Source organism: Macaca fascicularis, chromosome 20 (genome assembly GCF_037993035.2).
Source record: "Macaca fascicularis isolate 582-1 chromosome 20, T2T-MFA8v1.1".
NCBI lineage: Eukaryota > Metazoa > Chordata > Mammalia > Primates > Cercopithecidae > Macaca > Macaca fascicularis.
In genome coordinates this window covers 79,550,505-79,564,685 of record NC_088394.1, presented here as the reverse complement: position 1 = coordinate 79,564,685, position 14,181 = coordinate 79,550,505, and the positions used below count along the sequence as shown (strand labels likewise).

The window sequence follows — 14,181 nt, the reverse complement described above, 5'->3', positions numbered from 1 at the left end:
TAGTTATGTTTAAAATGATTGGGGAAAAGAACAGGGACCAGGAAGAAAGGATAGAACATAATTAAATAGAAAAGGCAAATGTGAAGAGCAGCTAAATATAAAGTCTAGAAATCTGATAGAGCATTATCTCATTAATATTTTGGACACCCCTGTGAGCTGGGTGTGATCATCCCTGTCCTATAGATGAGGAAGGGATGTCGAACCTTTTGTGAGTGAAAGAGATGGAATTCAAATCCAGCTGTATTTATGCCAAAGAATTTTTTTTTTTTTTGAGACTGGGTCTGTCACCTAGGATGGCACACAGTGGTACAATGTTGGCTCCCTGCAACCTCTCCCTCCCAAGCTCAAGCGATCCTCCCACCTCAGCCTTCTGAATAGCTGGGATCACAGGCATGCACCACCATGCCCAGCTAGTTTTTCTATTTGTGTGTAGAGATGGGGTTTCGCCATGTTGCCCAGGTGGGTCTCAAACTCCTGGGCTCAAGCAATCCACTTGTTTTGGCCTCCCAAAGTGCTGAGATTACAGGTGTGAGCCACCGCGCCCTGCCAGCTATATACTTTTCTTTGCAAGGCTCTAAGGGGATTCTCAGGAAGCAGTGCCTCATGCGACACAGCGCCAGGCAGGGCCACTCCTCCCAACATGAGTGTCCCAGGGCTGGGCCACAGCCCTATGTTCACTTCCCTCTTTGGGGATCATAGTCTTAATGATTTAAATTCCATCTGGATGTTGATGACACCCAGGCTTTTACCTCTAGCACAGACGCCACCTGATACCCAGCTCACGTGCTCCCTTTGTCTACTTCAAACTCAGCAAGAGCAAGACTGAGTTCCCGTACTTCCCTCCCCCAAGTTACTTCGCCACTTCTCCAGGGAGCTTGCAAAGCTCATAGATGTGCCCTCTGTGCTTCCAATTGCTTGGACCCTCCACTCCAGTCCTGTGCTCTGCCTCTGTCTCCCTTTCCCTTAACTGCCCTGCTTTCCTAATCCCACCAACCTGCTTAACACTTTCTCCATCTTCTCCAGAGCATCAGCCTCATCTCCCACCTTCCCCCAACTCACTGTGTGCTGGGCACACTCCTGCACACTCTGCCTTGGGGCCTTTGTACTTGCCTCCGCTACCTGGGCCTCTCCACCCCGGATAGCTGTGTGGCTCACCCCCCGCTTCCTGCAGTTCTTCACTGCAGCGTCACAGCATTGGTGAGGCGTGTGCTGACCCCCTGTCTACAGCAACGACTCCCCTCCTTCCTTCTCTGCTTTCTTTCTTTGCATTAATCACCAGCTACTAGGCCATTTATTGTATTTATTAATTCTTTCATTCTTTTTCTCTCTTCCACAGGAATATGATTTCCATCCAGATTTTTTTTTTTTTTTTTTGAGATGGAGTTTTGCTCTTGTTGCCTAGGCTGGAGTGCTGTGGCGTGATCTTGGCTCACCACAACCTCCGCCTCCCGGCTTCAAGCGATTCTTCTGCCTTAGCCTCCCGAGTAGCTGAGATTATAGACATGTACCACCACGCCTGGCTAATTTTGTATTTTTAGTAGAGACGGGGTTTCACCGTGTTCGTCAGGCTGGTCTCACATTCCTGACCTCAGGTGATCCACCCGCCTTGGCCTCCCAAAGTGCCGGGATTACAGGTGTGAATCACTGCTCCGGCCAACAGCTCCTTTTGTTTCTGGGGCTGCTGTATCCCCCAATGCCTAGAAAAACACCCAGTATGTTGTAAGTGTGGGATGAATGAATGCAGAGATAGGTTCTCCTGCCACAGCCCTAGTCCAAATCCCTAGGTCCCCCTTTCACATGTGCAGACTACACGCAGGGACTCAAGAATACTTAGAAGCAGCCATATAAGGAGGTCGGAATCTTCTAGTGAGGTTCCTGCCAACGCTATTGGAATGCATGAGGAAATCCCCAAATTAAGCCTTTGTAGGAGGACTGTAGTTTAGAGCCTCATCACTTGAAAATACAAGCTTTGAGATTCATTTGGAAAGCAAATTGGGAGCAGATGATGAAATGCATTTCTTGAATTAGTTACATGAGTCACCGCCTATGGTTTCATTACCCATGTTAGGGTTAATGCCATGATAAGCTCCTCGTGCTTGCTGGCTGATGGGTGTTGGTGATTGACAGACAAACTCAGATAATAAATCAGCTATTTTCCCTAAGCAACTGACTTCGGTTGCAATCCTGAAATGTGTGGCTTTTTCAATCAGTGCTATGTTAGTAGCTTATGTAGCAATCCTCATCTATTTCAAATGGGTTTATTAAGAAAAAAAAGCTAAGTAGATTTAACAGCTTAGAAAATATTGGTCAAGGAACAATATTAACATGTGTCAATATTTTCTATATTGCTTCTGAGGATTAATTTCTAAGGCTGACAAGAAGGACCCTGATAATTATATTCAAATATAGCCAATTTGAAACCATGTTTTCAATAATGAAAGTCTGGCCTATGGCAAATTTATAACAACATATGTAGATAGATGTTAAAAAGGTGGTTGATTTCTAAAATAGCCTTTCATACGTTTACCGAAATGGCCAGATGTTTCATATTAACCAAATCGAGCACCTTTAATTGACATGAATAATGAAAATCTTCAGTCTCTGGATCATTATAAAAGCCAGGATTCTATTTTTAGCTAGTGAAGCTCTTAAAACTTTAAAAATCCCATAGTTTAATTTGTGAGGCTTTGTTTCCCCCAGCATCTTCATAACAGAAAATCTGACCACTAAAAATAAGAGTCATCTGTGCTACCATATTTGCATAAATAATTAAAAATTCCACAGCAGAATAGGCAATAAAATGTATTGCTACCATAAACTTACAATGGAAGAATATCACTTTAATTAAAAATCACAAAGGCACCACTGTAAACAATCCATTTACGTTTCAAACTCTGTGTTTCTTGACTTAAGAAAGAAAAAAATATTAACTCATTAAAAACAAGAACCAAAAGAATGACCTCATCTTAGATCCTTTTATTGAGGTCAGTAGCCACATTTAATTAAGATGAAGTGTTAGTAATACAGTTTAGTACATGAAGGCCTTCTCTTAATTTCCCCAGGTAGAAATGTTATTATTTGGTCTTTAACTTCTGATTAAAATTTAAAAGGTGAGAGTCACCCCAATCTAAACTCTTAAATCTGGTTTTGAAACCTGCTTTTGGGATTAGAAATCCTCCTTCCTCCCAATAAATGGTAGGCTACTACATATTTTTGAACCCCTATGTTTCTGAGAATGCCAGTGATGACAAAATTCACATTTTCAAGAGAGCTGATTTTTGCCTTTACTTCCAAAGATCTTAGAAGATACAGAATAAAATGTCCCATAGCCAGTCAATGATGGCTTTTGCTTAATTTCCCATCATTTTTCATGATTTCCTTTGAATGAGCTCCAATATTAGATTAAACAAGGTGTTAAAGAAAAGGACTTGATGAATCATGAGAAGACCAGTAAAAATGGAAATTGGGCATTTTAACAAATCTTTTGGGGCTGAAATGTCATTATTCTATGTTGTATTCTTTACCAGTTTGAATGCATGAATGAATTCTACTATAAAGTTAAAAAGCATCCAGGTCCGAAAGACTAGGAGGAAGGAAATGACTTAAAAAAGACTGAGCCTCAAAGAAATCAGGACAAAGCAGTTGTAGTTTTTCAAAGAGACGAGTATTTAATTTGGATCTGATTCAGATATTCTGTGTTCAAAGAATAGGCTCAATTTGGATCAAGGCTTCGGAAAAAGGGTTGGCTGACGGAAATGGCTCTTTAATGTAACTTTCATGGACTTGGAAAGAGAGACCTGTACATCCTTCTAAAGTCTCCCTACTAGGATTGGTTACCCTTCCTGGGATTGGTTTAAAACAAGGCCAAATGCAAATGTTTTCATGGTTGGTAGACATTAGTCAATGTTCGAAGATTAAAAGAAAACAAAACCTATGATGTGGTTTGGATCTGTGTCCTCACCCAAATCTCATGTTGAAATATAATCCCCAATGTTGGAGCCTGGTGGGAGGTGATGGAATCAGGGGAGTTAACACCATCCCTCCTTGGTAGTGTCTTCAGGATAGTGAGTTCTTGTGAGATCTGGTTGTTTAAAAGTGTGTAGCCCTTCGGCCCACCTGCTCCGGACATGTGAAGTGCCGGCTCCCTGTTTGCCTTCTGCCATGATTTTAAGTTTCCTGAGGCTTCCCCAAAAGCTGAGTGGATGCTGCCATGCTTCCCGTACAGCCTGCAGAGCCATGAGACAATTAAATCACTTTCTTTATAAGTTACCCAGTCTCAGGCATTTCTGCTTAGCAATTTGAGAATGGACTAATACAAGCTATGTCTACATTTTTTTTTTTTTCTAGATGGGGTCTCGCTCTGTCACCCAGGTTGGAGGGCAGTGGCATGATCTTGGCTCACCGCAACCTCCACCTCCCAGGTTCAAGCGATTCTCCTGCCTCAGCCTCCCAAGTAGCTGGGACTACAGGCAAGCACCACCACGCCTAGCTAACTTTTTTTTGTATTTTTAGTAGAAATGGGGTTTCACCATGTTGGTCAGGCTGTTCTTGAATTCCTAACCTCAAATGATCCACCCACCTTGACCCCCCGAAGTGCTGGGATTACAAGCATGAGCCATCACATTTGGTCATCCTATGTCTACTTATGCTGAAAAATGCGTGCATGCAGTCACCCCCAACCCAGCCGCCATTAATCTATTCTACCTGGTTATTGAGTACTGGTCATGCACCAGTCCTAATGCTGGGAGTGGGCTGTTTCCAGACATTTGAGCCCTTAAGAATTTTTCTCTGTCTATGGTGGCTTCACCCCAAACTGTATCAAATGTACTAAAATGTACCCACACTAAAAACACATTTGTTTCCTATAACATGTTTGAAATTATTTTTATACTTTTACTTTAGGAATTACTGTGCTATAAGAAATATTCTACTAATAGTCACCTAAAATTTATCTGCCATTCTTGCAAGGTGAGAGCTACAAATAGTTTGCAAATGTAAAGACACTTGCAAATATTATATTTAACCTAAAGTTGTCATCATTCCGTGGACAGTTGATATTTATTAATTTCAATTTTCCTGCTTTCTTTTTGAATTTTGGAGGCAATAGACTATGTATTCAGGTACCTGACATTTTTGTAGGCCCACGGAAAGTCTGAAGGTCTTAGTCCTGTGCCTAAAGTGCTTAATTAACTCAGTGGTACTGAGGAAGCTCTGGTGGTTCATCAGGGAAGGAGATAAAAAGATGACTGTTACTCTCTCTGAGCACAAAGTCTAGTGGGAAGATGGACAATTATGCCAAGGATTGGGGAAGTGTGAAGCTTGGTGAAGTTACACTAAGAGATGCTCAAAAAGCTTTAAGCCAACATCAGCAGTAGGCGCAGTGGTGTGGATGAAGCTCCGGTGTTCTCATTCACCACATTAACTCAGCCTCTGTAAACCATGCTTGTGTGCTTTCCTCCTTTAACCATGGCTCAGGGAGGTTCTGCTCTCATCAGTAAAAAGGGAGACCAAGATGTTCTCATTTACAGGGTGGTTACAAGAAGACTGGTAACAGTGCTTTTGGTAAAGTTCTACATAAAAATGTTAGGTATTTTAATCATCCCAGCAGCAATATTATTACCATCATTCTCAAAACCCATGTCTGCAGGGGGTTGTGAAAATCTTAGCCGAGTTTGGTCTGGCACCCAATTCCCTAGAGGCAGAGACCTGTGCACAGGCGGGAGGAGAGCAGGGTTTCTGGGGAATCCAGCCATCTGCTGAAAGTGAGCCAGGCATGGTGTAGGGGAAAAAGCAGTTTGTGCCACTCTGCTCTGTCTCCTTGGCTGGAGATCATTGGTTCTTAGTTCCCAAGGAAGCAATTTATTTACTTCCTTCTTCCTCCCTCCCTTTCTTTCTTCCTTTATAGGGACACCATCATTTGCAGCAAAAGTTCTTGCTGTTATGACGATAAGCTCCCTGGGAGGCTGTAGACAGAGTCTATTCCTTTCACCAGTGAATTCACCGCACCTAGCACAGTGTCAGGCCCACAGTGGGCTCTCCACAAATACCATGGCATGAATGAATGCATCATTGCAATCCATACGCTGTTCTCTAGCACTAGTCTTTAGCAACATCATCTATTTTCATTATGCAAATATCTAATATCATGGGATATTTTTCCCTTTTAAAATGTACCCTGAAGTTATTTATTAAGTAGGAAGTTTCCATCTAAAAAGGCGTTCATGGCAGAAAGTGCTATCTACCTTACAATATCCATTCTTCCTTTCTTCCTTAGTAAAGAACCTTGGTTTAAAAAGCAAGACACATTGCTACCCAGTCAAATGACCATACTTCCCATAATCCCTTGCAGCTAGGTGTGGCCATGTGACCAATTTTGGCCAACAATATTTAAATTAAAATGTGGTTGATTCCAGAAAGTCTCCTTAAAAGAGAGGGAGTATCCCTCTTCTTTCCCCATTTCCCATCCTGCTGTCTGGAATGCAGATATGAAGGTTGGAACACTAGCAACCATAACAGACCATGAGGAAGAGGGTGCCAGTCTAGACATGGTAAAATAGTGAGCGAGTAGAACCCTGTGTGGGGCCGTGTGGGGCTGCCACTGTCCCTGGACTGCCATGCCTGCTCTAGACCTACTTTATGTGAGAAAAAAAAAAAAAGTCAACTTCTATCTGCTCTGAGCCACTGTCATTTTGAATTTTCCTGTTATGTTCAGCCAAACTTAGTCCCCACAGATAAAATGCTTGACACATACTTGCAGGTCTCCCTGGATGAATGAACCTTTCCACAAAACGTGTTGAGCAGTGATATGAAATTTTACATGGGTAGGAACAATATTTTTCTTCAACACATATCTTCTGTATTCAAAGTGTAGGCAGGAGTCTCTGCTGTGGAATTGTTTACTATAGATCCTGGGCAAGATGAGTTCTGTCTGAAAAATGTCTGGAATAGGAATTGTTACTTGGTTGCCCTTGATTGTAGAGAGAAAGAAGTGGGTCCTCCCCACTATTCAGAAGGATTTAACTGCTGGCTGCCTCCCTAACGTAACCAAATCGGGAATCTGATGGAGGGTTAGTTCCCATGTTTCATTTCACTGTTGGAGAAGGTTTAGCAAATGTAGTTACTTCCATTTTGCATAATTATCTTTGAGGTACTTTTTTTTCTTTTTTTCTTTTCTTTTTTTTTTTTGTGATGGAGTCACATTTTATTGCCCAGGCTGAGTGCAGTGGCAGGATCTCTGCTCACTGCAACCTCTGCCTCCCAGGTTTAACAGGTTCAAGCAATTCTCCTGCCTCAGCCTCCCAAGTACCTGGGATTACAGGGATACACCACTACACCCGGCTAATTTTTGTATTTTTAGAAGAGACGTATTGGCCAGGCTGGTCTTGAACTCCTGATCTCAAGTGATCCACCTGCCTCAGCCTCCCAAAGTATTGGGATCACAGGCGTGAGCCACCATGCCCAGCCTGAGCTACTCTTTCTAACAATAATGAGCAAACCAGTTCAGTTATATGAGTCCACTTCTCATTAGAGATACTCCAATATCATCAGCATATTTTACCTGGTGCACCTACGGGACAGCTGCTACCCTGAAAGCACAAGCAAGTCTTATCATCATCACATGTGGAGAGGACAGAGTGGGAACCTGCTCTGTTTTAGGACCTGATGTACATGATCTTGGAGAGGAGAAGGACTTTCTAAATTGTGACATCAATTTAGAAATAACGGTAAATATAAATTTGACTGCTTAGACTTAAAAACAAAGAATTCTGTATATGCCAAAAAACGTTAACAATACAGAGTAATACTTTTGCTCAACCAAAGTATTTTCAGGGACTTGTCTTCAGGATATTAATGATGCATTAAACAATTTCACTAAAAGCATGCCTGCTAATGTTTTAAAAAACTGCAAACAAGTGTAAACAATGTAAATAGTCAACAACAAGGTTATAAACAGATGAGTATATCCCTGTAATGGAATAATAGCACACTATTCAGTAATGAAAAATAATGGCTATTTCTTGGGACAGAAAGCTGTTCAGCATATACTGGGAAATAAACATGGTGAGTTTTGAGGGTGGATAATGCAAGCCAATTTTGGTAATGAAGAACAGAATACTCACATACGTGACTGAGGCAGATAGACCCAGGTGGTGAAAAAGGGATTTCCTTGTCTGAGATGATGACAGATACTTTATTATCTTCCTGATTCTTACCTGTCTTTTCAAAAGTTTCTTCCAGAAACTGTCTTAACTTTATAATAAGGATAAGAAGATAGTGTCATTAAAAAGAAGAATTTCATCTGTCACTAGACCACTGCTGTTCATTTTGGTTTGGCTAATAACACAATGTGAAGGGCTTTTTAGCGAGTCTTAATAACCCAGGCTTTTTAGTGAGAAGATTCCCTCTGATGTTTGGACACCCCTTGTCTTTGGAGTCCCAGCTTCCTTGGAGATCAAGGCACCTTTTGCTGACTTGAGCATTCCCTAGGGAGATGAGAAGGTATCTGGCTGTGGTCAGCAGAGGAGCGGTGGTGCCTGAGGCGTGCATTTCCTCATGCTAGGCAGGACGTGGCCCAGGAGCTGGACTTAGCTGGAAGTGTGTTCCTAAGTTTCGGTGGGGTTGGGGTTGGGGAGGCGGCTTCCCATTTTGACCACGGAAGGAGCCCCCTCAGGGAGGAGGTGACAGTGGCCATTAGGATGGGCAGGCCCCGCCACAGGATCCCAGGATCTCAGGATCCCGGTCTGTCATGGGGGCTTTTAGTTTCGAGGGCCTGATAAATAAGGTGAGATGAGATGGGGTTGTTGGAGCTGAATCACAGGGAATGTCAGAAAAGACAGAGATGGTGGGGTGGGGAGACAGAGACAGAAACAGAGAGACAGTCAGGCAGAGAGACAGAGGAAGGAGGAGGAGTGAGGGTGGATAGGTAGTCAAGGAAGTGACCGTGTTCTCGGGACGCAGCAGCAACTGTGGTGACCGCAAAGCCAACACAGTCAATCTCAGGATTTGCACAGTAACTGAGCTCATTCAAGCGAAGCTGTCTTCAGTGGAGACTTTCCCCTTCAGAGAACACACACATTTTAATTTTACCTGTCCTTAAACTGACTCTTTGCTCATCATAATCGTGAAAAACACAGCCCTGGGTAGAGATTTTAGATGCTAAAGAGACACGTGACACATGAATGAGCATGTGCAGCTACTGCACAGGTGCCCCCGAAAGACCACCCGGAACAGCTTCCTAGTAACGCCTCTTCCCACCTCCTTACGAATAATCATGGAAGACTCCCAGAAGGGAGCCTCCCTGGGGTGGGTCTTTGCTGTCTCATTCTTGCGATCAGCCCACCCCGAATCCTCTCTCTCAGAGTGCACTGGCGATTCTGCACCTAACTTTCAATCTATTCTTTTTCTGTTGCAATAAATTACTCTATGCTGCACTTCTTTTGCTGTGTGTCTCTTGTTTAAATTCTTTTAAACTAAGAAGACAAGAACAGAGGTATCACATCAGCAGTCAACAGAAGGAAGAAGAAGAAAGAGATATTAGAGATACTAAAATGTTATTAGGAAATGCCTGACTCCTGTTTTGTGGAGGAGGAGGAGGAGAAGAAGGAAGAGTTCTCTTTGAGATAAGTTTCTTCTTCCAATGCCTGCTCCCTGAAGAATCATTACTACAACAGCAGTAACACCATGATGTGCAAGGCCGTTGCATCTATCTGAGAAGACTGGGTAACTCAGCATAGACAATTAGATTAGAAAACTGTCTCCCTCCCTGGTCCCTCTCTGCAGCCCCATTCCTCCGCTGCACACACAGGCCCCCAGGGACAGCACTTCTCAGTGTGCAGGATCAAAGGCTGCAAATAATTAATGAGCCTCTTTTTCCCAAAGAGCTCCCGTGACAATAGCTGAGATGTTATCCCGGCTTTACTCCAGGAGAGGAGGGGAAGAAAGGGAGAGGAGGGGAAGAAAGGGAAAGGAGGGAAAGGTGGGCTGGCGGGGTTGGGGGGTGGGAAGGGAGGGAAGGGCTGGGGGGAAGGGAGGAAGGAAAACGGGGGAGGTCCAGCCAGTGCCAGGCTGAGAAAGGGTCACGTGTGGGCCGCTGTGGCTGCCAGCAGGAAGGAATATGTGTGAGGAGTGAGGCCAGAGAAATATGTGCAATACACACATATGCACATGCACGGACATATTTACTTTGCTCCAAGGCTGGGAAAGGGATTAGTCCAGCCATCACTTAGCCAGGCCAATTCGTAAATGCTGGAACTCTTACGCAGACCTAAGAGTCACATTGAACCTCCCTCCCCAGGCTGGAATCCTGTCTCAGGCAGCTGCAGAGACACATTGCAGCTCTATTTTCTGTGGGGTTCACAAGGTTGACCTTGGTGCCAGTGGCTCTCTGTGGTTCCTGATTACTCAGCATTTTTCCCATCCTCTGGGACGAGCCTCCTGCACTTCCTCGGGTAGCCGCCCCTGCAGGCCCTCAGAGCTGGGTGCTGGGGTCCGTGGCAGGCTCAGGCATCGGGACTCCTGGCACAATCCGTCCTGCTAATCTTCTGCTTGGTTCAGAGAGTTGTGCTCGTGACTCAACCTGGGCCTTGGGCTGGGCTACTGATTAGGAAGGAAGATGTTGCTTTCCTCTGGGAGGATCAAGGACAGATGTTGCTGGTGCCTCTTCCCTCTTCCCTCTACAGATGTGCAAATACGGCTGAGCATAGAGACAACCCAGGGGAAAGGAGAGCCAGATATGGAGAAGGAATATGGTCTGAGCACCTGAATTCCATCATGCTGGAGGCCTTCGTTCCCATGGACTTTTCCATTAGGTGTGGTGACCCATGCGAGTAAGCAGGACCCCACTTTGGCCTATGTCACTGTGAGTTGGTTCCTGGTTACTTGTGATGGAAGGCCACAGCTGTGATAATCACACTCGCTAGAGAAACAGGAAGATCCTCAGAACTTTCTGCGTTCCAGCTTCTCCCCATGGGTGTTACCTTCAGTCATTTCTAGGTTGCTTTCTCTGACCTCCTTCTCTTGCACAGCGGTGGGATCAAGTCCCTTGTCTGCCAGTGCTGTTTAATAGTAACGTGACCTTTGCTCCCCATGGCTCGTTTGGCCCGGATGCTCCTTAATGTCTCGGCTCTCCGAGGCGCCCCTCCCTCCCCAGGCTGGAATCCTGTTCCTAACTCAGTTTGCTGGGACTGCACCTGTGGCCTGCCTCCATACTCCCAGTAGCAAGCTTCATTTGCCAGACAGGATGTTCATCCCTCCTTCTCAGTCAGCCGCCCTCTGTGCTGGGTATCTGCAAACATCATCCCGATTGATCACTAGTCAAGGTGCCCGGAGCAGGGAGGCGCATGACCCCAGCTCCAGCAAGGCAGAGCAGCCCTGGGAATGTGACCATGGGCCGAATGACACTAGAATGGAAAACAGCTGGAGCTGGTTTATTCTCGCTGTGAGATCCTGAACTGCAAGCCTGTCTGTTCCTGTGACTTAGAGCCTGAAGGATGCCCTAGCTCCTGTGCTATCTCAAGCGGGTTCTTCAGATATTCCTCCATCATATGTAGTATCCATAGGGTCTTCCAGCACATTTTCTCTTTGCCCAAGTCAGCAGAGCTGGTCTTAATCAAACAACCCAGCCTGACCTTCCTCTCCCACTGTCTGTCCCATCTTTGTGGGACATCTAGTCCTCGGTCCTAGACACCTCCATCCATCCCTCCTCATTGCATTAACTCTTTTATGACTGGCGGCATCCCATGTTGTTCCAGCAATGGCAGAGACACAGGGTCCAAAACATCAACCTGATTTAACTCATTTTATCACCCTCAGTGTCCCTGCTTTCACCTGCAATTGCAGAAATACAAGATGACAGATAAGCTCACCTGTAGCCATCCTACCTTTGTCCAACTACCTTGTAGTCTGTTAAACTACCAGTTTTCCCATCTAAGTACTTAAGAGAGACTTTCTCTTTGATGTTTAAATTGCGTGTTTCCATTGTCAGATAGCAACAAGAAAAAAAGGGAAAAAAAGAATGGCTATTTCAGATTCACATTATTATAGGATTTGGTATTATTTCACACGCTTGTCTAGTTCATCTGGCATTCGGAAAGCTTAGCCATAAAAATAAATCCACTTTTGGGGTTGGAAAATAACTTTTGCTTCTTCTCTGCCAGCTTGCTCCAAAGTAAAGTGGTTGACTCAGTCCCTGTTGCACATTTTCAGGTGTTTCAAATCAGGAAAATCAGACATGTGTTTATTGTGTGTCCAGTACTTGATTATTTGTATCTCATATGAGAAGAAGATTAGATTTTGGAGGAGGAAGATTAATAACTGTCTTCTGCAGAGACAGGCGTGCATTTGGATCTGCACGCTGATTTAAGTTTATTGTGAAACAATGCACCAATGAGGGTGTCTTTTATTTGTGAGCATTAGATGCACCACGGGTAGAGAGCGACCATTTAATTAAATCTCATTATGAAAATGCCTTTTATCTAAACATCAGGCAGAGCTTAAGAAAGGAAGACAGAGATTTCTGAAGACACTATTATTATTATTATTAATTTTTGCCTGCCCCTCATCAGGCAGAACACCAATCCCAATGATCTATTTCCAAGCGCCAGGAAGTGCCTTTGCTCCTACCCCTCCTGACAGCTCAGAGTCAGTGAGCATTTAGCAGCTAGAGGGAGCATGAACTTTGCAGAGTGTCCTGTTTCCATCCTGATTCCTCTGCCACCAGGCTGGGCTGCTTGAGCAAGTACTGAACCTCGATGAATCTGCAATACCTGTATCTGTAAATGGAGTTAGCTAAAACATTTGTCATGAAGCAGTGCTAATGACAAAGTAGGCAAGTTTCTGAGATGCAGGAGGCTACCCGGAGTGGCTCCCTCCTCTCTCCCTTCAAGGACTGTGCTCAGGGCCAGCAGACCTTGCTGGTCATTTGGGAAAACAGCCCTGAAGCTACTCTCCTCCCAGGTCGGAATCAGGTGGGAGCACCACCCTCACCAGAGAGCCTGGCCCCCTGCAGCCGTCAGCCACAACCTCCTCGCTATGACGCTTTCCTCCCACTTGCCCGGATTGTTAACAAGTTTAATTTAATGGTATCTGCTCCTGACAACCAGCTTCTGCGACTGGAAAGGAAAAGCAATTCCTGCCCACCTCCCGTCTGTGGTTCCGGAGCCACTCACCCACCTGATGGTTTGATGCTGCAGGGAGTCGGGGTCCGTGGCATTCACTGTCAGTAGCACACTGCCCACAGAGATGTTCTCCTGCCTGGTCACCATCATGGGGTCTGGGTAGAAGACTGGGCCCTCGTTGACATCCAGGACAGTGATGTGGACAGTGGCTGTGGAGCTGGGGCCATAGGAGACATCGGGTACGAGTGGGTCCTCATTTTCCACTTTGATCAGCAGGGTGTGAAAGGCGGAAATCTCATAGTCCAACGGCTGGAAAGCAGACAGAAGGGTCTCAGGATGCACACCAGCCACGAAGGGCAGGTGGTTTGCACAAACTCCCTCTGAAATTCCACGAGCCACAGTGGGCCTTCAGGGATGGAGCTGGGCTTTGGAGGCAGCCTGTGTAATTGGGGGGCTATCTTTAAGACAAAGAATATGAAACATGAAAATGTGAGATTAGGTATGGATGTTGGTTTTTTGTTTGTTTGTTTGTTTTTTATTAAGAAATGAATGACAACAGATGACTTGAGCCTTAGTGATCTGGGCAGTGAGTGACGTGAACCTTAGTGAGCCTCCCTCTGAGATCTTGTTAGGCAACTCCCTGGCAACGGCGAGGCTTAAAGCCTCCCTGCCTGGAACCTGTAACTCCACACCCCCGACACCCATGGGGGCTCTGGTAAACAAGACCACAAAGCCCAAGCCTCAGTCGCTTTACAGCAAGATAACCCTGCCTCTGTGATCACAGTGGATCAAATGGAACAGGAAAACCAAAGTTTTATATTTAATGTTTCTCTCTCACTTGCCACAAAGTCAAAGGGTCTCTATGTCCCTTCAAGCATAGCCTGGGCGCATGGTTTCTAGTAGAGTACAATGTGGGGAAAAGGATTTGAGAGTCTGAGCCATGTGGAGTTAAGCCGCTGGGCCCTGCCCATCTGAGGGCATGTGAAAATGTATGGGAGCATTTTCAACTGACTCAAGGACTCTACAGCCATTTGCCCGGCAGGGGACAGCAATACTAGATTCAAAG

At 45.0% G+C, this 14,181-nt stretch overlaps 1 protein-coding gene across 3 annotated transcripts in view; it reads right to left on the bottom strand.

The window, feature by feature from the left end:
• Positions 1 to 14,181, bottom strand: part of CDH13 (cadherin 13) — a 1,164,779-nt gene that overhangs the window by 109,970 nt on the left and 1,040,628 nt on the right. For all 3 annotated transcript variants that reach the window (XM_005592649.4, XM_005592650.4, XM_045381798.2), the window contains one exon: positions 13,171 to 13,424. In XM_005592649.4, the coding sequence (XP_005592706.3) occupies positions 13,171 to 13,424 (254 nt within the window). The remainder of the gene's footprint in view (positions 1 to 13,170; positions 13,425 to 14,181) is intronic.